Source organism: Pteropus alecto, unplaced genomic scaffold (assembly GCF_000325575.1).
Source record: "Pteropus alecto unplaced genomic scaffold, ASM32557v1 scaffold5054, whole genome shotgun sequence".
In the NCBI taxonomy this organism is placed as follows: Eukaryota; Metazoa; Chordata; class Mammalia; order Chiroptera; family Pteropodidae; genus Pteropus; species Pteropus alecto.
In genome coordinates, this window is record NW_006436047.1 from 20147 (window position 1) to 46718 (window position 26572).

Consider the following 26572-nt stretch of genomic DNA (forward strand, 5'->3'; position numbering starts at 1 on the left):
AGAGACCTCTCCAGAGATGGAAAGGGCTCATTCTTCCACCAACAGGACAAACTTGGAAACTCATCATAAAAGTAAGATGGACCTCAATTCTCTTCTCTGATGTGTGGGGACTGAAGAACTAATCTTCAATGCTCTGCCCTCTTGTAGCTTTCTCTACCTAGAGGTAATCTGTTTGAAAAGTGTCAGGCAGAGGGTGAAATTTGTCCAGTTCCCATATTTGTCAGGGTTGGCCCAGCTCTCGTAGTTTACAGGTAGAATCCTGAAACCTACCTCAGTGGAGTCTGAGGTGAGCCCTAGTTAAACTAATCCCTTTGCCATCTCAGCTCACACAACTTGCCTACAGGTTGGGGCCCTCCTCCTGCAGAATTCAGCTGCCACCCTGTTTGGGCTCCTGCTGCATTGGTCATTCTTTTACAAGTTGTGTTTGAAGATAGACCTTCCTCATGCTGTCTGATGACTTTCTCTTTGTCGCCAAACAGTGTTCTTTGGTCGTTGCCTTGGGTTCCAAGCAGGTGGTCTTCTCATGTACATGACAAATTGAGTCAAAGTACATTTACCACTAAGGGGTGCCTTTTCTACTAAAATAGGCTTAAAGGCAACTCTTTCTATTCTCTTCAATTTTTGTAGCAAAAGTTTATAGTGTACAATTGTTTAATTGTTTAAACATTTTTCTTTGCCACTTACTGTCTGCTTATTCATTCTCCTTAGGCTGTTAATTAAAGAGAGGGCTTTGAGGTCTAAGGTGAATTTAGATCTCTGTACTCCCAATCGTTGTGGGGTTTTAAGTAAATCAATTCACTTCTCAGATCCTTAGTTCCCTCAGCTACACAACTATTCACTTTCTAGAGTTGTCATGGGAACCTTCTTAATGTAATCCACAGAGTAGGTTCTCAGTTTGTGTTGGTTTCCAGCAGTGTCCTAATACCCAGTAACTTGGAATATCCCCACTCTAGTTCTCTCTCTTATAGAACCTCTTACTAAAGTAGAAAAATTACCCAGCAAACTTGTGTTGCCACTTTTTATAAATTCATTGTCGACTACTATTCATAGGGAGCAAATTATGGCCCTTCTAGGTACTTTACATTCTTTCTCATGCATCAGGCATAATCGTTTCCAATTTATAGAGAAAGCCAAGATCTCCATTGGTTAAATAACAGGTACATTTTACATGTTAATAGAGCTGAGTTTCAAACTCAGACTCTTGAGATACAGAGCCTTAGATTTTTTTCCCCATTGAGTAGAACTGTCGTTCTAGTTACAGTGTTTCTTGCCTACTAATTTCTAAGTTGCTCTAAGTATGTCATCCCATATGTGAGATATCCAGATGTGAGATACTTTCTATGAAAATTATGTGGTCTTTAAGCTATTTTTATACCATTAGGATTAGACACAAGACTACTCTTTAAGATAGACTGCTGACTGCTTCCTTTATTTTATATCTGCTTTCTTTTGAAATTTTTTAATTTTTAGGCGAGGTAACCCTTGGTCGACCTCACAGATTGCAAGGACCTTGTCAGCTTACAATCCCTTGTTTTTTATTTTTTACACCTACAGCACCTGGTCTTCCTAGATCTCCCATCCAAGTGCTAACCAGGCCCGACCCTGCTTAGCTTCCAAGATCAGACGGGATCAGGCTTGTTCAGGCTGGCATGGCCATAGACTTTCCTTTGAAATTTTGATAATTAAAATTCAAGCTGTTTGTCCAAAAATTTTTAACATACTTAAAGTTTTAAGGGTCATTTAAACAGGACTGGATAAGACTTTAAACAGCACTATCATGTGAGTTCTTTAGTATCATATCTTTCTCTTATTGTTGAACTTTTAAGTGCAGCTCCCAGGTGGCTTATGCCATCACAGATAATATGCATGTCTCCCGGGGGAAAGACCAAAATGGGGATCTTGGTAGGATCTGCTTAGCTCTGCACTCTAGCTGCAGCCTGTCTCTGGATTCAGACCTCTCTCATCAGGGTTGCTTGGGGGCCGAGAGCGCCTTGCTTTCTCATTCTCTTTTTTTTTCTCACTCAACGTCTTTGAAAATAATCATCTTGTACAGCTGACTTTCCTCCAAAAAGCAGATGGTTCCTGGGATCTGAACGAAGGTCTGGCCATGGTCCTAGGTGTGAGTTTGGAAGAGATATGGACTGCGCTCCCTACCAAGGTGAGATTCAGAGAAGAAAAAAGGAGGATGTATGTTTTTGAGAGGTTGGGATCAGTAAAGAGAATTGAGGCGAATCATGACTCATCTGAGGAAAGAGAATATGAGAGGCTATAGATTGAATTAATTTCTAATAAATAGAGTTTGAAGGTTTTTATGGGTAGGATAGAGCAGAAGGAACAAGGAACTAATGGTCCGGTTAGTAGGAGTTGATGGTTTTGAGTTGATGGGTGACAAAAGGAAAGCAAAAATCCTCTTGCACTTGGATTACATTCTCTGCCAATCATCTTAATTATAATAACTAACGTTTATTGAGCAATTATTCTGTGTCAGGCACTGCGCTAAGCACTTAACATTCATGATCTTATTTATTCATCACAATGATTAAATGAGATAAATCTTATTCATGTTGTTGTTTACAAATGAAGAAACTGAAGCCCAGAGAAGTATAATGATGCGACTGAGTTGACCTAACCAGCCAGTGCAGAGTTGGATTCAGTTCTAGAACTATCAGTCTTCAAAACCCACATTATTGCTCCTCTTTTTACTAAAGGAAGTGGTCCAGAAATTAGCAAAATTTTACTGAAGTTGGGATAGGTGAAGTATTAATAAAGAAGACCTAGTTACTTCAAATATGTTCAAGCCTGCTGATGAGGACAAATTAACTTCCAGAATTTAAATGAAGCTTACTAATCTTCTAATTGAGATATTGTTTAATAAAGACAAGTGCCAGAAACCTGAAAGTCAAGTGTCATTCTGAATTTACAAAATGTGAAAAGTGATTAAATAAACTGAAGATATCCTATAATAACTACATCATCTGATACAGTATTTACTAGTCACATTATGGCTATTGAGATCTTGAAATATGGCTAATAAAAATGAGGAACTAAATTTTTCATTAAATTGAGGTGTGCTATGATTATGAAATACATACTGATTTCAAATATTTTAATATAAAAAGAATGTAAAATATTTTACCAATAATTTTTATATTGATTTCATGTTAAAATGATACTTTGAATATATTAGATTAAATAAAATATATTAGGTTAGTAAAATAATTGAACTTCTTTATTTTTACATTTTCGCATGTGGCTAGTAGGACATTTAAAATTATATGTGTATATAGCACTGTATTCCTGTTGAAAAAATGCTGTTCTAGAACAGATAATTAATAAGATTTAATAAATAATTTATTAACTTAATAAATATAATTAATTATAAACAATTAAAATCTAAAGATCATGAAATTCTAACTTGATTTTACTGAGAATAAGATATGTCAGACTAACATTTCCTTCTTTGACATGGTAACTGGGCCAATAAATCAAGGAAATCAACAGCCCTGGTGTGTCTGAATTTTAGTAAGGAATTTGAATTTTTCTTAATGACGAGTATATGAACAGAGTACAAACGAGCTGAAAACCCACAGCACTGAATAATGAATTTATTCAAACTCAAAACAGGTTTCTGGACTCACCAGACTGAATTCTCTGGAAGTCCATCGTCTCAGTGAATATTTAAATGAAGTTGTAGACCAGTGCTTTCTTATTGTATATAACAAAACTGGGAGATAAAGTATTAGATAAGAAAATCAGGATCTCAAAAAATCTTGAACAATGACTTGAAATGTCTATGAACAAAATTAGGAATAAAAATACCATTTTCCATACAGTGGATAAAGGAGAGCCTCTTCAATAAATGGTGCTGGGAAAATTGGAAGGCTGCCTGCAAAAGAATGAAACTAGACTGTTGTTTATTATCACACACCAAAATTAATTCTAAATGGATTAAGGACCTGAATATAAGGCCAGAAACAATAAAATGCATAGAAGAAAACATAGGAACTAAACTCAGGACCCTTGGACTTAAAGAGGACTTCATGAATTTGACCTCAAAGGCAAAGGAAGTAAAAGCAAAAATAAGGGAATGGGACTACATCAAACAAAAAAGCTTTTTCTGCTCAGCAAAATAAGCCACCATCAAGATAAAGAGACAACCATCCAAACGAGAAAATATATTTGCAAGCAACGCCTTTGATGAGGGCCTAAAATTCAAAATATGTGAAGAACTCATCAATAACAACAAAAAAAAATACAATCCACTTAAAAAATGGGCAGAGGACCTGCACAGAAACTTCTCCCAAGAAGACAGACAAATGGCCAACAAACGTATGAAAGGATGCTCAACATCACTAGCTATTAGGGAAATGCAAATCAAAACCACAATAAGGTACCATGGCAATTATCAACAGGACAAGTAATAACAAGTGTTAGGGAGGATGCAAAGAAAAAGGAAACCTCATATGCTCCTGGTGGGACTGCAAATTGGTACAGTTACTATGGAAAACAGTATGGAGGTTCCTCAGAAAACTAAGAATTGATCAACCTTATGATCCAGCAATCCCTCTACTGGGTATTTACCCCAAAGACTTGAAAACACATATCTAAAAAGCTATTTGCACACCGATGTTCATAGCAACATTATTCATGATGGCCGGGACATGGAAGCAACTGAAGTGTCCTATGATAGATGATTAGATAAAGAAGCTGTGGTACATGTATGCAGTGGAATATTATTCAGCCTTAAGGAGAAATGAAATACTGCCATTCGCAACAACATGGATGGACCTTGAGATAATCATGTGAAGCGAAATAAGCCAGACAGAAAAAGTTGAAAACCGCATGATATCAATTATGCGAAACCTAAATTGGGATATAAACCTAAAAGCAACAAGCAAACAAGACAAACGAACAGAAACTTATGGACATGGACAATAGACTAGTGGTTACCAGAGGGTCGTGGTGGAGGGGGAGGAAGATGGGGTAAAGGAGGTCAAATATGTGGTGACACAAAGAAATCTAACTATGGTGGTGGACACACAATGCAATATATATTTGTGCAAAAGAGCTGGGCAGTAAGTTTTAGGTGTACACTTATGCATTTAATTAAACAATGTCACCATAATAAAAAATTAATTAATTAAATAAACAAGTATAAGGCAAATTTCTCTACAAGTATGCTATAGCAAAACAGCTCTGAACTTCCTGAAACTCATTTTCTATGAAACAGGACTGAGCTGAACAAGGAACAAGTTCGTTCTCTCTCTCTCTCTCTCTCTCTCTCTCTCTCTCTCTCTCTCTCTCATTGCAGGTAGATGCAGAAGACTCTCTCTCTCCTCTCCCTCTCTCTCTCCCTCTCTCTCTCATTATGAAGAGGAAATTTCAGGATTTTCATTAAAAGCTAATCATCTGTTTTGTTCTGTTTCTGTAAATGTGCTTGCTGCATGCAAGCACTCACTGCGGAGCTCTTTTGCACCTTGTCCTACTTGCCTTTTGCTCAACAAATGAAACTGAACCATTTGTACCCCTAGCAGCTCACGCTTTCTGTAACAATTTGTATCTGTCGGCAACCCTTGACATCTCAACTCTGGCCTTACCAATGTTACGACTTGTAGTCTCCATAGCAACCCCTGTCATTTGTAAAAGTTTGAGTTCGAACTGACCGATTAGCTTGTGTAAAAATTCTGGTATATAAGCAATATTTCAACTGAGCCCACTGCCCAGATCTTCAGAGCACTAGCTCCTCTGGTATTGTGCATAATAAACCTGAGTTCTCCTTTCTCTCTGAGTTACTGCTTGGTGTTTCATTGGACTGGTTTGGGATTTTTCCACAACAATTATAGTTTAAGGCCATAATCTTGTCAGGGAATACAAAATAAATACAGTGGTGACCTAAGGGTATATAAAATACTCCTTTAAATCTCTGAAATGAATCTATTAATAATTTTCCTCTCATTCAGGGAACCTGTTTTCCATATGGCGTCATTTTGGGAAGCAATGATGATGTAGTCGAAAGAGAGCTAAGCTTGAGAATACCTGGGCTCTTCCACTGTTTAACTTTAGGAAAGTCACAATTGCTCTGAGTTCCAATTTTCTTACTTGCAAAACAGGGTTAATAAGAACTACCTTACATAGTTCTTGAATTAATTATACTAATGTAAAAAGTACATTGGACAACTCGAGCAACCACAAATGTAAGGTAATCTTAGTTATGAAAGAATATTTAAAAATCAAAATTAGTTATAATCTTATTTTTCTTTGCGACTCAAAGGGAGGAGTCATATTATCTCAGATTTGAGATATAGTTTTACCTTTAACCAACTCTATTCAGTTAAGTTGTTTAAATTCATTAAGACTAAATACTCTACTAAAAATGAGGAAGATAATACTACCTACTTGATAGATTTCTAGAGAGAATCAAAAGAGATAACACATATAGAGCACTCAGCACAGTTCTGGTATATAGCAAATGAACAGTAATGTTAGCTATCATTAAAGCTGTGGTCTATTTACTAAGACATCCCAGCAGGCCACTCCCGTCTTGTGGAACCCTGCTTGAGTAACATCTTGACTTTCTCTGTGACATGTGTTTCTCCTCTTTTAAAACTGTTTTTACAACAATGAGATTATAATCATTACTTCTGTAATCACTATAGTCATATTCATGACTTCTTTTGCATAGGATTTAGTTGAATTATCACCATTAAAGTTTCACTTTTTCACATTGTGTTAAGTCAGTGTCACTGAAAAGTTTTACAGTACAAATAAAATCAAATAATTTCAGAATTAGTAAGAACTTTAAATCAAGTTATTCATTCAAACTGAGAACAGCCTCAGTGTCATACCTGAAAAATGATTCTCTTAGACATTTCTAGTTACAAGGAGGTAACGACCTCATGAGGTTACTTATTTCATTGATGTACATTTAGAGGTACATCTAATAATTAAGCACTTCCTATCTACATTGAAAATAAATCTGTCTACCACAACTGCCCATGATTCCTGAGCCACCACATGGAACAGCACTTATCACATCTCACTACCAGCGCTGCAAAAACTGAAGACCATATTTTATCTCAGCTTAAAGAGTGCAAAACCCAAATCTCTAGAATTCGTAAGATAGTGCTTAAAAGCATTGACTTAGAAATTAAAGAGTCTCAGCTCAGTCACTTTTTAGTTGTGTAATCTTCAAGTTATTTAATCTGTTTTTCAGTTTCTTTGTCAAATAATGCCACCTACTTTATAAAGTTTCCTTCAGAGATTAAATAATTATTGTAATAATCAATTTAAATATTTAGCACATGATAAGTACTTACACTGAATTATTAACTGAATATTGGCTATTTAGCCAATATTTTTTTCTTTTGAGATGGATTACAGGCCCCCCTATTCTATGAATGTGCCTAGTATGAGACTAATTTTCTTTAAGGATAATGATTTGAAAGGCACATAATAGTAATCAACACATAATGAATAATTATTAGCTGATTAAATATCTGTTTGAATACTGATGTTTATTAGAGATAACTACATAGTCATATGGATATATACATATTTTCAAAAGCAATGAGAAATCTATCACAAGCAAAGGCTTGAAAGATGTAAAAAAAAAAAAAGAGTAGTGTTGCAGGTGATGTGAAGTTAGAATCGGAGCTCGTTCTACCATGCAAACAGTTTTGGAGGACCATATATATTTCCTACTTTACAGCATTCCTTCCTGATGATCTCATTACTACTGTTTCACGGCTGCATAATGAATTAGGTTGACAAACTGATTGCTCCCTCATAGCCATCAATCAGTCCCAAGGGCTTAAGGGAGCTTCCAAGGGAGCAATCCAGGGAAAGTGAGTGTGTACAGGTCTTGATTATACAAATCCTCTGAGACTCAATTCTTTATAAGTAGGAGAACCGAAGCTCCTTTGGCTCGAACACTCTGTGTTCTACTGAGAAACAGTACTAGCTCTGCAAATTTGGTCTTACTAAAATACTTTGGAAAACCTGACTGTATTCTCAGATGGACTGTGAGTGTTTAAACTGCTGCTGTGTCTCGTTGTTAGCCTCTGTTCCTCATACACTAACAAGTCCACACACAGGGACCTTCCCGGTTCTTGCAGACATTTTTTTTCCCTGAAATGGACTTTAAAAAATCAAATAGAATTATATAATCATACATTATCATGATATCTGATCATAGGCAAGGACCAAAGACCTCTGAGAACCTTTGCTGACCAGAAAGAGATGATCCAGAGCTCAGAAATTTGCATGGCTCAAAGATAGTATTCAGGTGTGGCTAGAGTTAGTAACAAGCAGCAGGATGTCAGCAGCATTTCTCCCCTAGAATATCACTGTTTCTTTGCCATCTTTACTTTTGCTCAGGTCTAGGGTGGCACATGAGTTACTCATTTTGGCTTGGTCATTTTTTTTAAATACGTTTTTAAGTGGCACTTGCCCCAGTTTATGATTGGAATCTCCATAATGAATGTGGCTCTATAACTTAAAAGCTCCTATATTGAAGTCGATGTTAAGGTATAGTGTCAAAGTTGTGGGAACAGCCTGTTGTTTGATTTCTAAAACTAAATTAGATGCTCACAAGTGTGCTCTGAAGTCAAGACTGGAAATGACCAGGAAGAAGTAAGATGGGTCACTGTATTTCTTTCTTCATCACAGTAACATGAATTTGATGCTTTCCTTGCTGCTAATATTTCTTTTGCTTAACATTTCAGAGTTGCCTCAAGTCCACTTAGAAAATGTTAAAAGGACCAGAATAACCAGAGCGTCATCTCTTGATGGAGTTGGGGATATCGGACCTCCCAAATCTGGAAAAAAAAATGTAATCTGAAGAGAACATAATCTAAGTATATTCAATAATATTATTTAACACAACATATTTGCAAATAGTACCAGCATTAAAGGAAGGCACTTAAAGAAGTAAGTTTAAGATACATAAAAGAAACATTTTTCATTAGGATTTTTGTTTTTGCTCAATATTTTTACAGACATTTCATAAACTTTACTATGATACCAGGGTATTTTTGTTTTTGATGTTGTTATAATAATTATAATTTTCATTTTGTAGGTAAGGAGAGTATATCTATGAAAAATGTATAAATTATTTTAACTAGCATAACTAATAAATGGCGAAACCAGGATTTAACTTGTGTTCTGATTTCTAATGCAATTTCTTTTCCTGACATTTTTCAGAGGGTAGTAAAAAGTGGGAATTTGCTACTCAACGATATTGTGAGAGGTCAAAATATAAATATGCCTAAAGAAAATAAATCCATAAATTAAACAACTGTAAGACGTCTCTTAACATGAGAATGTTTTGAATATATTTTTAAACTTCTGATCTTGTCATAGAGGACAACCATCTGCCTCCACAAAACATTTTTTCCAAGAGTTGAATAGACTGTGGTTCTGAAATAAGCATTTCTTATCACCTGATATTTTTATATAGATTGTGCCTCTCATAAGAAGGCTGGTTGTTACTTGTTAAAAACAGTCAAAGCACTCATCAGCAAAAAGCTTGATAATTTGATATTGGTATTCAGATGTTTGTGTCTTGGGTCCCTTTTCAAGGTCCGACTTTCTCACAGCTATGAGAAATGTCTCAGTGGTGCCCGAGGTTATCCTCCTGGGCATCTCATATACAGAGGATCTGGAGACCATGCTCTTTGTCCTGTTTTTGTCCTTCTCCATCTTCATCTTTATGGGAAACCTGCTCATCCTACTGTCAAGTGTCTCCTCCACTCGACTTCATACTCCCATGTACTTCTTCCTGTGTAAACTGTCTATGTGTGACATATTTTTCCCCTCTGTGAGTTCCCCCAAGATGCTCTTCTACCTCTCAGGGAATAGCTGAGCCATTTCCTATGCAGGCTGTGCATCCCAGCTCTTTTTCTACCATTTCCTGAGCTGTACTGAGTGTTTCCTGTACACAATGATGGCCTACGGCCGCTTTGTTGCCATATGTTACCCTCTATGCTACACAATAATCATGAGGCACAAAGTGTGTGCCATTCTAGCCCTGGGAACCTCACTTTTTGGCCGTATTCAGGCCACCTTTCTAACCACTCTCACCTTCCAGTTTCCCTACTGTGGCCCCAAGGAAGTGGACTATTTCTTCCAGAGATGCTGAAGCTGGCTTGTGCAGATACGTCCACCCTGGAGACGGTGGGGTTCATCGGTGTGGGCCTCATGCCCCTCAGCTGCTTCCTTCTCATCCTCACCTCCTACAGTTGCATTGTCTACTCCATCCTGCAGATTCTCTCTGCAGAAGGCCGACATCGTGCCTTCTCCACCTGCAGTGCCCACCTCACTGCTATTCTACTTTTCTACATGCCAGTGGTCCTCATCTACCAAAGACCCACCTCAAGTCCCTGGCTGGATGCCACTGTTCAGGTCCTGAATAACCTGGTCACTCCCATGCTGAACCCCTTGAACTACAGCCTCAGGAATAAGGAGGTAAAATCATCCCTGAGGAAAGTCTTATATCAACTGGGCTTCCTTTCTGAAGAGTTGAAGAGAGAGAAGAGCAACTAACACTTCAACTGCAATTTATAGCTTGAAAGATATTTTGATATGGTTTTCACAAATATATATATATTTTAATTTGAGAGTACAGATATTACTATGATTATCTTCATTTTATAACATGGGGGCTAAGATTCAAAGAGTTAAAGTGACTTGTTGAAGAATGCATGGAAGCGATGACAGGTTAAGGAATCTGGCGCTGGTTTTCTGACTCTGGGACCTTTGCCTTCTTGAGGATATCATACTGGTGATGAGGTGTTTGCCCAGGAGGCAGAACAACTGAAACTTTCTGCTTCACAATCTTTATTTTCTTCACCTTCTTACATCTTCTTCTCCATTTCTTTTACCCCTCACCCTGACACTTGGCTGCATTGACTGTCTCCTAAAATATCTGAATTGGATAAATCCTAATTTTATTGGTATAGATGTTGTTGAAAAAAAATAATGGGAGATATTCATTTCTATGGCTTTAAGTAGCACCCTTAAAGAATATAAAGAAGTTGTATAAAGAGAAGGACTTCTGTCTGGGACCTGAGGCAGGTCTTTTATGAGCGAAACAGAGGTACTGGTGTACTGAATCTCTTAAAAACCCTGTCTGTTGGGCTTAGACCTGGAAGCAGGCACTGACTGTACATGTGTGACATGTAAATGAGAATGTGGAAAAGGCAGATGGGGAAATCCATGCAAGGGTGACTGTGCTCAGATATCATGTTAGAAAAATCTGGACTTGGCTTTCAATTGCTCAGTACAATCGGAGGACAATTCTGGGTCCAAGCTGCCATTGTTTGTGTCTTTGGCTTCTCTGTTTAACTGAAAAGGTTTGACTTTTTCCCACATTCCTTCATTTTTTTTTTTTGGCTGAACTATGCTAAGAATGAAAAAAAAGTTCTATTTTAATACAGTGATCTATTGTTTTCATGACAATTCATTGAGAATCTTATCACACTTGGGGTATATAGTTGCTATGAAGTTTATTCTAACAGTAAAGTGCAGAGAGAAGGACACTGGGAAGAGGATGATGGAAAAGGAGGAGACAGAGGCAGAATCCATTTTTTTCTCCTCTCTATATTTCTCAGAATCAGAAGCAGCCAAGGAACCTGTCAGACCAAGTCAACTCTGCTGTGTCTTTGCTTCCAGACACCGTGGTGAGCCAGCACATGCTCGTGCTGTGGAAACAAACTCTTGTCTAATCACTTCCCTTAAATGCTTCCAAACACTCTTAGTACTGATTCCCTTGTTTCTCATTAAACAAGAGCTTAAAGGAGAAAGTGAAAATACATCTCAAATTATTTCAGATTTGGTATATCCCTTCTCAAGTCTCTCTGAGTGCATTTAAAGGCCTCTTTTCATTCCTCAATTTCCTGGTTGTAGCTGCTCACATGGTCAAAATAGAACAATTTATAAGAATAAAAGATGTGATCCAATTTCCTTTCATTTTTACTCATACAAATATCATTTGATGAATAATTTTGTGCTGGAGTAAATAAACAGATATGCAACTAACTAGCACATCGCATGATAACCAAAAGTATAAAATACAGCAGAAAATGTGGAGTACATTTTTTTCTAGGACTGTGGAGGGCTCCCACAGAAGAGCTGTTGAAGGTTGAATGCTTTTGTTTGTTTGTCTGTCTCTTTCTTTCCCTACCTCAATGAAGAATAACTGAGAAATGTTTTACAGGGAGAAGCAACATACTTCTCAATCTTTTGTTTTTGTGGGGTGGTAAGGATGAGAGATAATTTCTTGAGCGGGTATCTCAACTATTTGCCATCTATGAATGAATGTCCTTGTAGGAAAAATAAAATTCATTTGACTTGTTTCAGGCTTCTTCTTGCAGCTCAGCAATTTGTTTCTGAATTGGAGATATGCCCTGCACAAATGGCTCTATCTCTATCTTCTTAAGCAAATTGACCTTTCTGCTTATCTCGAAGTTTCTGAGAGATGTGGGCACTCTCCTATCTCCAGGCAGTGCCTGAGCTCTTTTTCCACCTAAGCAGGAGCCCAGAAGGTCAGGCCCAGGCTGAGCTGTGGAGACCCAGGTTGGGTTTGATAGTGGAATGAGACTTGTTTGTGTTCTAGAACTGGAAGAGTTTGGAAGAAAAAAAAGTCAATGGGAGAAATCCCAAACCATGTAGATCATCTATCTAGCAGAATATTTAATCCACAGGGGTGTACCATAGACAGAGACTCAAGTCCCCAATGCAGGGAAGCCAGAGAACAAGAATAGTGAAGCAGAGGTTCAAAATATGTTTTGAGCAGAGTGGTACAGCAGCATTTCCTGAGACACAGGATTCAAATACGGTTTAGGTGTGGCATCCAACACCTGACCCCAGGTGGATTCTAGTTTCCTTAAAGGCTTCTCTATTCACTTTAACACTTTGGGCAACATATTTTTGGAGCTTTAGTTACTGTCTTTTTGCTCCTCCCTAAGTTTGTTACATAACCAACGCTTGTTCTGAATTTCACCTGTATTTTGTTTTGCCTACAGCTCCCAGAGAGAGAAACTACGGTACAGTCATCTACAGTGGAAACCTGTGATATGGACATTGAAAGTGGAGCTGAGATGATGGCTCACACGGCGTTGAGTGATTGTGAACAGAAGTTTTCAAAGGAGTATTCACAGTAGATGCCTATTCTATTTATACCTTGCTGTCCCTGGCACCATGCTGATTTGTTCTAAATCAAATTAACTTAAATGAATGAATAACTAGTCAGAATTAATGATGTTTTCAGTACTTGATTTGCAATTTTTCTTTGAGAATATTGCCTTTACCTTTCCAAAAATACTTATTCAAGCTAAGGGAATAGAATAATTTCTATTTTGCTAGTTCACTTAGAGAAAGAGGAGTAATAATGTCTGTGATTATTGAAATGGTAAGCTGGGGAGAAATAATCTGCTATTTATCATTCTTTTATTTTATATTTCATTGTTTAAAAATATTATTTTCATGCTTGTTTTGATGATATTCTATGTGATGTCAGAAAGCCATTCTTCATTGTCCAGCTGGATGCCTTTTTTTCAATTAGAGTTGACATTTAATATTATTTTATATTAGTTGCAAGTGTACAGCACAGTGGTTAGACATTTATATAATTTACAAAGTGATCCCCCTGATTAGTCTAGTACTCACTTGGAACTGTACATGGTTACTACAATATTATTGACTATATTCCCTATACCGTACTTCCCATCCCCATGACTATTTTGTATCATCATGGGCCCTTCAGTGCTTAAGGAAATGGGTCATGTAGGGACTATGTTCTTGAGAAATCTAGTCACTCCTTTATCTGGACATAGTTCTGAAGATGCCCGACATAGGGATAGTTACCTTAAACTTTTTTTCCAGAATCAACTGATCCATTTAGATGGAGACTCTTTTTGCCAAAATCCTCCAGCTATCACCTGGAAACCAAGAGGATGCCAAATGCTCTTTTCTTCCATGGTGTTACATTTCTGAAACACATAATTAGGAATCTCTCCATTATTTTAGGTAATATTCCTAGTGATGTTACAGCCTCCATTAAGCACGACTAAGGCTATTAATTTTTCAGCCAAAGTTATATTAGATAATAGAATTTCTCTAGACTATATATTAGCAGAACGAGGAGGGATAGGCACGGCAATTACTATATCTTGTTGTATATACATAAACACATTTCATGAGTAGAAACCCATTTAGAAAGTATTAGAAAAGAAGGTACTTGGCTTCAACAAGTCCCTACAGAAGAGCCAGGATTTAATCTGTTCAGTGTCCTTTTTAGTTGGTTGCCAGCATGAATAGGCTAATTATTTGGAAAAAATATGGCAAGTTGGCTTAATAATTCTACTTCGCCATTTTTTTATTGTTATAATCTTTAAGTGTTGTACCTATTGCTTCTCTCAATTATGTAAATCCATAAACCAAGCCCCAGCTAACATATGCTTGCTCAACAGATTGAACTATGCACTTAATTAATATAAACCTCTTATTAAGTGGCCTACTTCTATTTTCAAAGCTGAATACTATTCCACTGTATGTATACACCATATTTTCTTTATTCATTCATCTTTCTATAGACATTCGGATTGTTTCCATATCTTGGCTATTGTGAATAGTGTTGCAGAGAATATGGGAGTGCAGATATCTCTTTAATCCTGAACTGGGATTGCTGGATCATAAGGTGATTAAAAGTCATTTTTAATTTTTTGAGAAACCTCCATACTGTTTGCCATGTATTCACTGTTACAGTCATTTACTCAAGAAATATCTAAAACAGGTCTCTAATGTGCACACCCTTATGTAGGCATTGCAATGCTGTGCACTGAGCAGAATACAGAAAAGCATATCTTTGCCTTGGAAGTAAACTTTATGAATGAACTGAAAAATCTGAAGAGAGAAATCTTTAAGCTGGTGATTTGAGCAGTAGAGTTGTCAGAAGAAAAGCATTATTAGAACTAAAGAGATATGAGGAAAGGTATGAAGGCAGAACTACACAGACAGTGTATTGGAAGTAGAATGACCACTCCATTTTAATCGAGGCCAAGAATGCATGTAGGGTAAGCTAAGAATGAATTCATAAAACTGTCAGAGTAAATCTTTTCAAAGATTTAGTTGCTCTTTTTTTAGAACTGAGTTTTAAAGTTATAAGAAGTTATTAAAGGACGTTGAATAGCAAAATGACATTATTAAGCCAATTTGTAAAAAAAAAAAAAAAAAGAAAGAAAGAAAAGAAAGAAAGAACGAAAGAAAAAGAAAGAAAGAAAAATGAACCCAGAAGTGATACAAATTGAATCAGAGGTAAATGTGAGTTGGGAGACACAAGAAGACTTCATATAACATAGATAATATGAGATATAGAGTATAAGGAAGTAGTTCAAAATTATCACATTTTGGATCACATTTTGGATCTCAGGAACTAAGAGACTGTCATTATCATTAAAAAGCTGGGAGGATAATAACAGAAACAGATTGGGGGAATTTTGATGAATTCACTACATTTAATGTGAAAAATCAAGACATCACTCAACTAATTCTGGTACCAACTCTCATTTGTACCAACAGGCACATGAAAATGCAAGCCTAGATTACTCCACCATCACCACCACTGTGCAGACTTTTCTCTTCATAAGTAGATAAGTTCTTACTTTTATCAGACCTCTACTTACCATCATTTTCTCCAAAAAGCATTCACTGCTCTCCTATGGCTAAATTGATACTTCTCCCTGTACTTCCAGGTGGTTTTACCTCATTGTAGAATTTAACTAATTATATTGCATTTGCCTCTGCGTTTACTTTACTGTTTCTCCTTCCAGACTGTATGTTTCTTAAAGGAAGGAAGTGTTTTGTTCAAAGAACGTTTCAAAGTATTTATCACACCATAAAAACATTAAATTATTATGATACCAGTAGTTGTAGTGACAGCATGGTAGTTGGAGAGGACAGATTCAGCAAACTAAAGGGGAAAATCACCTTAGTAGAAGTGATTGTTGAAGTTATGAGACATAAATGAGATCATTACAAAGGGTAGAGAGAGAAAGACAAATGACAAGAGGAGGTTTGGATCACACTTATGTTGTATGGGACTATCACTACAGCCCAATGCAGAATCTGTCCCTTCATCTTCCTTTGCCTGTCAATCTTACAAGTGCAATTTCTCTCCTTCATGTACAACCTATCAGTTTGATGGTTGTCAGATCTATTTTAGATGCCCTATATTCGATATTATATTTGAGAGATGGAAAAAGACCCTTAATACAGGAACCGGTAACAACTATTACAAATTGAACCCAATAAGTAAATTATGTACTCATTAAATGTTGTTCCTAAATAGATAGTAGGATTGGTGGAAGTTATGTATAAATTATGTGCAGTTTGAAAATACTTATTTAATAGACATTGTTTTTATATCAAAGATTACAAAACTCTAAATTCTATGAAATTTTCTTTCTTCTTGGTACAAACAGAAGAATTAAAAGTATTTTAAGGGAACACAGCTTTGAAAAGGTTGTAAAACACTGACAAGATGGTAAACTCAGAAGACCAGGGCCCTATATTTTCTTTATTTACCTTTTTATCTCAGAACCTAAAATACCAAGGTAACGTCACATAGTTATACATGGTGAGAAGAGCTGAATAGTTATTTTTGACTGAATAAAAGAATATTCTATATGCTAATTTAGTTTTTTCATTGCTCTTAATCTTATTCTCAAAATGTAATAATCGTTTTTATTTATCCCTATGCCTACCTATTTGGCCGAAGAACTCATTTTTTATCTAATATAGGATAAGGATTCATAGTCATAAAATTCCAGGAATAACTAATATGCATCCTGGTTACATTTTGCCACAGTTCAGGCTAATTAAGGGGAAAGAAATGATAAGTTATAACTATAGAATAAACGTTAGACAATAAGAATATTTAAAAACATGATGAAGAAAAGAGCAAGAAAGAGTAGTGTGCTCTCTGATACTCAATCCTCAGCTGTATAACTTTTGTTTAGAATTCCCTCCCTAAGTGCATTTAATCTAATGAGTTCCTATGCTATTCCCAATCTCCGTGCATACGAAAGAAGATCTATAATTTCTCAGCAAAAAAAAAACAAAACAAATTCCACAAGATAAGTCTCCTTTGTGTCCGGAAGGAGATATCTTTTTGGATTTATTAAAAATTTTTGTTTACACTGGAAATATTTGAGAGCTTATCTTTAAAAGATGCAGGATTATAGAGGTAATTTATTTTCCATTTCGACTTCCAAAGGGATTTTATCTTAAAGGAATTAAATTCAGATTGTAAAGAAAAAATAGAATTTTAATGTTTAAATGAAATGATTGTGAGAACTACTTTCGTTTTCTGCTTCCTAATGAGAATCTCTTTTGAAATTATTTTCTGTCCTGAATTCCTCCTTCATTTGCAACCCTTTTGCTCCCTTAAAATGGATACCAACTGAGATGGGGTGAATACTAAGGAGGTGAATACTAGACACTTCCTGTGTTCAGGCGGCTTAAGTCTGGAGTACTCTCACGATTAGCATTATTTCAAGATCTCTCAATTTGAAGGCCCAATATATATTTTTTTCAGTACACCAGACATATGAAGACTCTCAGTTCTGGATCATGAGAGACTAGTGAAGTAAAGTGAATATCAACTTATTTTTCTATAGAAAAATATAGTTGCCATGCTATAGGACTTTAGGCTAAATTTGATACTAATAACATGACTCAGATAAATCAAATGACTTGCCAGGTTCACATGGCTAATAAGTAGTCCATCCAGACTTTGAGTTTCAATCATTCAGAACTCCTTTCATGATATAAAATACCCTTTTCCTACCCTTCCTGTTTCTTGGACCCCTTTTTCCATTTCTCTATTCTCATTAATTTGTAAAGCTTCTCTTTTAAAAATAAGATTATAATGTTAAGTTTTAGAATGAATATACATCAAGGGTAAGTATTCCTCTGAATCACAGTACTAAAGTACTGTTACACAAAAATACTACTTACAATACAATGAGAGCTATACATTAGTGCTGCAGTACTGCTTATGTGCACTGATGTCTACTGGGCATTGAGCTCAGTCTAGGTTAAACACTATAATATTTATACCTGAAATGTTTGAGGAAATGTGCATTTTATTTTACGGCATGCTGCTTATCTACTCTTGGATTTTTATTTTTAGCAAAAACAAATCTTCAATAATAATTTAGTTAACAAAATAGAGGATCCCCTTGAAAACTTAATTTCCAAGCTTGCACTGTTAGAAAAATGTCAGGACAGCGCACGCACGTGTGCGTGTGTGTGTGTGTGTGTGAGAGAGAGAGGGAGAGAAAGACAGAGACAGAGAGAGACAGAGAGACAGAGAGAGAGAGTCACAGGCAATTCAAACTCATGATTAAATAAAGTAAGTCTTAAATTGTACAAAATTGATTTAATGTAAACAACATTTATTAAATATATCAATGAATTAGGACACATATACTGACAAGCAAAATTGCACAAACGTAGAATTATATAAGTATAATGATTTAGAAAAACTAAGTATCATTTCAGGAAAAATGTCCAAAATGAACTGTCACTGAGTTATACATATTATTAGTATGTGAATGGGACCCAATTTAGGCAGTTACAGTCCTACGTACAGGCTTCTTGCTTCTGCCTTCCTTTCCTCTCCTAATTCCTCTAAAAGCCCCTTGTTCCTTTTCATTCTGCTATTTTCATGCAACAAAAGTGAAGCTGACTGCACCTCTAATTTTTCTAGTCATTCACCTCAACTGCTGAGCATTACAACTCTGTGCTCAGGAAGCCTCTGACCCCAGCTAAGTGTTCCTTCTAACCCTCGCTCAGCTTCAGTATCTACTATGAATTATTTTAAACCTTCCCCTTCCCCCTGAGTTTCCACCTGTATTACCATTACTAGCAGATGACAATTTTATCTTAATTTGATGGAGAAAAAGAATCTGGAGGTACTGAAAGTGGTAAGAAGGATGTCCTCCTCCTGTCCAAAGGTAACCCAGCCCCCAGGCTCTGACTTCCCTTGCCTCCGGGATATGTTAGTCAATTCTCCCCTCACTCTCTAGGCTCAGCTTGGCCTTCTCTGCAGGCTACTTCCTCTTGGCTCATAAATATGCTCAATTATAGTCACTCAAAAGAACCTTCATACAGCTCTACTTCTTGTTCATCTTTTAAGATCTGCCCAAAAGAAACAAAAAAAGAAAGATCTGCCCAGTGTCTTTCTTTCTCCTTTAGCATTATTTTATTTTGTTGTTGTATTTTTTAAAATAGACTTTTTTTTAAGAGCAGTTTTAGGTTCATGGCAAAGTTGCGTAGAAAGTAGAGCTCAACTGTGAACCGACACCTCCTCCTATACAAATGCAGAGCCTCCTCCACTATCAACGTGCCACACTAGCGTGGTGTATTTGTTACAGTTGATGAATCAGGATCGACACATCATTATCACCCCAAATTTATAATTGCATTAGAGTAATTATGTGTTATAATTCTATGGTTTTTGACAAGTTTATAATGATGTGAATCTACCATTGCAGTATCATACAAAGTAGCTTCATTGTCCTAAAAATCATCTGTGTTCCACCTATTTATCTCCACCTCTTCCCAAACCCTGGCAACTACTGATGTTTTTCCTGTCTCTATAGTTTGCCCATTCTAGATTGCCATATATTTGAAATCATACAGTATACAGCCTTTTCAGATTAGCTGCTTTCACTCGGTAGTATTTAAGGTTCTTCCACGTCTTTTAATGATACAATAGCTTATTTATTTGTAATGCTAAATAATATTCCATTGTTTGGATGTATCACAGTTTATCCATTCACTCATTGAAGGACATCTGGGTTTCTTCCAAGTTTTGGCAATTATAAATAAAGTTGCTACAAACATCTATGTACAGATTCTTGTGTGGATATGAGTGTTTAATTTCTTTGGGTAAATGCCAGGGAACAATCATATGGTAAGAGTCATTCAGTTTTGTATGAAACCACCAAATTGTCTTCTAACGTGAATATACCATTTTGTATTCACACCAACTATGAATGAGAGTTCTTGTTGCTCTGCACCCTTGTCAGCATTTGGTGTTGTCAGTGTTTTGGATTTTAGCTGTTCTAATAGATGTGTGTCTTCTTGTTTTAATTCTCAATTCCCTGATATATGTTTAGTATATTTTCATATGCTTATTTGCCAACTGGTGAGGTGTCGGTTTGGATCATCTCCACCTCTTTTTTCTTTTTTTTAAATCAAGTTGTTCTTTTTCTTATTGTTAAGTTTTAAAATTTTTTTGTATATTTTGGATAACAGTCCTTAATCACATATATCTTTTGCAAATATTTTCTTTCAGTCTGTGGCTCATCTTCTCATTCTCTTAACAGTCTCTTTCACAGAGAGAAGTTTTTAATATTAATGAGGTCTAATATATCAATTCTTTCTTTTAAAGATTGTGCCTTTTATGTTTTATATAAAAATATCATCTACAAACCCAAGGTCATGTAAATTTTCTCCTTTATTATCTTATAGTAGATTTAATTTGCATTCCTTTTTAAAATTTTTCCTATTTTTAAAACTAATATATGACCATTGTAGAAAATATAAAAATACTATAAACTGTAAAAATTATTCTCAGTATTTTTAGACTCGTGTAAAGCTGTAGATTTAAAAAATGCACATGTGTATATGTGTGTATGTATGTGTGTACATTAACATGTGCATATACATACTTTCACATACATATATAATATACATTTTGAAAAAATTATATTTGTGCATGTTAACAAATGTACTATATACATAAAAAAACATTTTTCATTATAATATTTTCTACAACATAAATCATGAGGTCTACACAGTATCTAACTGAATGCTTCTACCACAATGTTCAATCAATTGCCTATTGAGCACTTATAATGTTTCTCATTTTTAACAATTAAAACAGCACTGAGATGAACGCCCACGTGTGTTGTAATTTTTTTTACTCCTATAGCACCTGGTTTTCCTAAGTGGTCTTCCATCTAAGTACTAACCATACCCAATCCTGCTTAACTTGTAATTGTTTAATTTAAAAATGTTTTAATGTTCCAGAACATAACTCAACTAACATCACCATCTCTTTCATACATTTTAGACTTAATTGTTATAATTAAGAAATAAAAGAAAAAATAATCAATGTAATTGCTTGCAAGTTAATTATATTTCATTTATTTTGCAACTGCACCCTTAAAAACTCTAGGAAATATTGGGAGGAAAAGAGATAAAATTTTCAGCTATCAAATAATATTAAATTAAAAATGCCTTCCTTTAATTTTTCCCCTTGATAACATATTTCCCAAAAATGAAATGGTTACTATATCCTAAGACCCATGAAAAATTTTAAAAAACTTCTACAATAGGAAAAGAAGGCTGGTTAAAATATGAGTTCTATGTAGGTAGATATTAAAATGTCTATCAATAAACAAAAACCATCAGTTGACTTGAAGTGAATTTCATGAGCACATAGTTGTGCTTCTGGTCATTGGAAGTCCTACACAGATGAAGTGCAGGACCCCAGTCTGGGCAACACACTTATAGTGCTTTTAGGGTGACATTCTACAGAGTCCCCCTACGTCTGCTAAGTGACTCTCTGTGTGCATCTCTGGTTATCTCCTTGATGGAGAGTCCTGATATTCAACTGCTGTGTCAAAGGAAGTAACGTGCTTAGATTTTTAAAAATGCAACTGTCATCCAAATAAATTATGGTTTATTCCTACCACCAGTGTATAAGAATGACTTTTCTTATGATCTTAGCTGACACTGGATGCAATTATTTTTCAGATCTTTGCCAATTTAATAGAAGAAAATGGTTTCTCAGTGTTGTTTTAGCTCACTTTTTTTTGTTAGTACTAGGATTGAATGTTTTTCGTATATTTGTTAGTCATTTGTATTTGCGTCTTAAACAATTGCCTATTCTTATGAATTGCCTATTTATATACTGAGAACATTGATCTCTTTCTTACTGATTTGTAAGACTTTTAAAGAATGTTTACCGTTGGCTCATGTTTAGCAATATTATTCTAAGTTTAAACCTGTTTTATTATTATTTTTTAATATCAGACATTTTAAATGCCTATACATAAGATACATGTAAGTTATATAGTAATGAAATAAAACTCTTGAGACTAAAATCAATATAAAGAACTAAAATCTTAACAAATACTAATAAATGTTGCATTCTTTTACCCTCTCTTATCCCTCTGCTCTGTCCAGAGATGGTCACCACTACACAAAATTTTGTGTTTAAAATATCCTTATATTTTTAATAGTTTTATGTTTCATGTGTTTAAGCCATGGAAGTATATTTTCTTTCATGCTTTAAAAAATTGTCAAGGTAGCAAAGTAGTATAGATCAGGGGCTTTGTGGCCAGATAGCCTGGGTTCAAATCTGAGGGCATACCTTCTTAGTTGTCTAATCATGCATGTTAGTGCAGCTCTCTGTTCCACCCTTTTTGTTAAAGGAAGATAATAATGGTACCTACGACATACATAAGTTGTGAGAAGTAAATAAGTTAATGTGATGCCTGACATATAGTAAGGGCTATATAAGCATTTGTTGCCATACTCATCATCATCACTATTTTATTTTGTAATATCTTCTGCACTTACTTTTTCAATCAATATTGTTTTGAAAATTCACTCATCTTGTTGCATGTTTCTGTAGCTCATTAATTTTTACTGCTGAATAATATTCTAGTGTATAAATATGCCACAATGTGTAGGACTATCTCCTGCTGGTGAGCATCTGTTATATTTACAGATTTTTGCTATTAGGAAAGATGCATTCTTTTTGCTGTTATTCCTCAATTGCTGAAGTACCTTCCCACCTCAGGACATTTGCACAAGCCTACTCCTCTTTGTAAAATATTCTTCTCCAGATAGCTACTTGGCTTAAATCCTCACCATCTACAAATTTTCACTCAAATAACACTTAGTGAAACTTCCCCAACCATGTAATTTAAAGATTCATTCCCAGAATTCCCTATACTCTTCTCTGATTTATTTTTTTCATTTTAACCATCTTCTATTATACAATATAATTGACTTATTTTCTTCATGGTAAACTTCATGCAGGTAGGGATTTTAGTTTATATTACTTCTTGGTATATTTTGAGTGCCTGGAACACTGTAAGGAATAGTAATAAATATTTGTCATACGGGTGAATAGATGGATTCACTGCTTTCAGTGTCTTCTGGTTTACTGTTGTTAGGGGTCTTTGTCGGTTTGTCCTTCCTTTCAATGTGATTCGTCTTGTCTCTTTATCCAGTTAGATTATTTTCTTTTTTTTTTTCGCAGTATCATATTGTGTCTGGGAATGGGTTTCTTTTTATTTGTCATAATTCTTACATGTAGTGCTTCCTGTATCCCTGCGTGATTTGTCCCTCTCTCCTTTGATTTTGGACTTGACTTCTCGTACCTTCCTCTTATTAACTTTGCCCAACCTAACTATCCTGTGTCTGCAGATTCATGTGTTCATCGGTCTTAGAAAGTACTCAGCATTCATCCCTTCAAATTATTTCTATTCTGGTCTCTACTTTTCCTTCTAGGACTCCAATTAGACATTTATGACACTTGTTTCGTGTTCTATAATCTTTAGCCTTTTTCATCTTCTAACATTTCTGTGCTGCATTTTAAGTAATCTCCTCAGATCCTTCTTCAAATCTGTGTCTAAGCTGAACTGAGCTTATTGTTATTTTAGTAATTATATTTCTAAAAGCTCTCTTTTAAATTTTTGCTTAGTCTCTTTTTGCTTGCTTATTTCTATGACTGCTAGTTCTTTATTTATCTCACATATCATTATTTGTAATTACATATCTAAAGTTCAAATATCTAAAATCTGTGAGAGTTTATGTCTTTTATTCATTGTTTCTGATGACTCTCTAGAGGTTGTTCTCTTTTTTCCTCCCCATTGTGAATTTAATGATTTTTAATTATAAAATTATATTTGGTTTATATTAGGCTTTGGAAAACCTAGGAGCTGAAATTGAGGATGCTAATGATGTTTCCCTTCAATGAATATTTACATTCGTTAGTTAGTTAGTTAGTTAGTTAGTTAGTTAGTTAGTTAGTTAATTAGTTAGTTTTAGTTAGTTAGTTTAAAAAAAATCAGGAGTATTACCACTCTAGAACTGCTCCTCTCTCCTTCTAGTTCCCCAGGTTTCATTTAGGAGAACCAGATTTATGTCCCTGACTTAGTTGCTGGCCTGATTGAATAATACCATTCCATACCCTCATGTAATCCCCTGTGTGTATATGCACAGATCATTCCTCCCATCTCAGTAACTTATTTTTTAAAGTTTGTCTTCCTTCCTCCCTTCTTTTCTTCCTTCCCTCCTTTCTTTTTGTTATCCTTGGGGATTCTCCATATATCCTGTTTGCATAACCAAGCAATACATATTATATTTTATGCAGAAACTAGTTATTTTGTAGTAATGGGCCCTACCACAATATCTAGTTCACTATACAGCAGGAGGCAAAAGTTAATACCTTTTATTTGTTATTGTTATATTTACAGAAGTTTCCATGACTGGTTAAAGAAAAGATTTTTTTGTATGGTTTCTTCTGCCTTCACCCTGATATTAGATAAATGTTCACATATATATTCTTTGGTTCATTTATAATTTAAAAAATTCATATTTAATTCTTTAATATACATGGAATTTATTTTGGTATGTGGTTAACGTAAAAATCTAGCTTTATTTTAGTTTTTATAAATAACGAATACATTGCTTTACTAGTATTTAGTAAAAATTGACTACTTCTTTACTGGCTGAAATACTACCTTTATTGTGTTTTAAATACTCACATGTACATGAGATTATTTCTAGGCTTTCTATGTTTTTCCACTGATATGACTATTATTCTAATACATTTGAGATGAGTAAACTATGCATAATTTTCTACTTCCTCTTTCTCTTTCACTCCTTTATCAATTGTAATTAGGTTTCTGCTTCTACCACATTCATAAACTTCTCTTGCTAAGTTTGCAGATTCCCAGTACAAAGCACATAATCCGGTGCCTGCCTCACCTGACCTCTCTACAGTGCTGAACATTACTGACCTCTCTTTCCTTCCTGATGTGTTTAATCAACTTTTCTGACATCATAAAATCTCCCTCTTAGTAAAATTAACAAGGGCTTGCATATTCCCCTGTCCAGAGATGGTTTCTGAATCACAAAATGTTAAGAGTGAAGAGTTTCAAATCACCAGTTAAACAAACAACAGTATTGTAATCACTTGAAAAGAATTTTAAAAGTGCATATTCCTGAGCCCTGCTCATGCATGTATTCTGATTGGGTCTGAGATAAAACCAGAAGATAATTTTAAATGTTACTTGAATGATTTTGACACATATTCAAGTTGTGAATCATTAATCAGTTCAACCCTATTAGTGTATAAATCAATAAACTGACACACAGTTGTCACAAAAATTTTAAAATGAATGGAACACTTGACATTATCCAGCCAAACCTCTTATTTTGCAAATTGTTAATCTGAGATGAAAATAAAATAACACTGCTTGGAGTGGCAATCCTTGAATCCCAAACAAATGGGTTTCTTTTTATTTGTAAAGATTAACAATCTTCACAAAAATCTTTTTAAGTAGATACTATTATTTTTCTTATTTTAGAGATGAGGAACTGATGTCTTGAGATGTAAGTAACTTTTTCAGAGTGATGTAATTAGCAAATGACGGAGCTGAAATTCCTACTTTGCTTCTGGGAGTCTGCCCAACTCCTACTTTCCTCCCAGGCCTCCTGAACACACACAACAATCTAGACAAAAATAAATAAATCTTTGATTCCCGTCACTGGGCTTCAAGGGAGGATGGAAAAGAAAGCGCTGTGAAAGAAAATCACAAAGATCATCCAGGAGAGAGAAGTGGTAATTCTCTGAGTGGCTCTTTTTCTTCTAAAATACTTCCTGTTTATGACTTAAAATGTAAATTCCTACAACAAGCAAATATTCCACCAATACTTAGTGAGCCTTTGCTGAGTGTCTGATACTCTGCTGAAAGTATAATAGAGAATGATACACATGGTGCCTTTCCTCACAGGGAAAACAAATAATCAGGTAATTACAAAAGCAGGTGGTGAAAATTACTCTCATCTCTTGTGTCAGAACCCTGGCTGCTACACTCTGAGAAATACATTTAAAAAAAAAGAATATCTAAACTTTGCACGATGGGTTGAATGGAAATTTTCCTTCAGCTGACATCTGAAGCATTAACAGAAAACAAATTGGGTTAGAAACAGGTAATAAGAGTGTGCTAGAAAAAGAAAAGGAAATAGAATGTAAACATGGAGAAAGCCTCATTGTTCAATAAGCAAATGTATTTTCAAGGAAAGATAGGCAAAAGAAAGCAAGAGAACCCCCTTATATACTCTATAAATTCTCAAGTTATTCTCTTATCATTTTTGAAAATCCAAGTTGGTTAAATATATTTCTTTCTTATACAATATAATCCCTTGCATTGAACTAAAAATTTTTCCTGCATATGAGTTTCTTAAAGTTTTTTTTTTT

At 35.2% G+C, this 26572-nt stretch overlaps 1 protein-coding gene and 1 pseudogene across 1 annotated transcript; one reads left to right on the forward strand and one right to left on the reverse strand.

Annotated features, from left to right (window-relative positions):
- On the forward strand, nucleotides 1-10542 carry LOC102882143 (olfactory receptor 149-like). Its single transcript, XM_015589250.2, is given in 4 exon segments — nucleotides 1-71; nucleotides 2076-2158; nucleotides 8724-10121; nucleotides 10124-10542. Coding segments are annotated over 2 exon segments (942 nt in total). The 5' UTR covers nucleotides 1-71; nucleotides 2076-2158; nucleotides 8724-9598.
- On the reverse strand, nucleotides 1546-1661 carry LOC112479645 (annotated as a pseudogene).
- Nucleotides 10543-26572: the final 16030 nt, after the last annotated feature.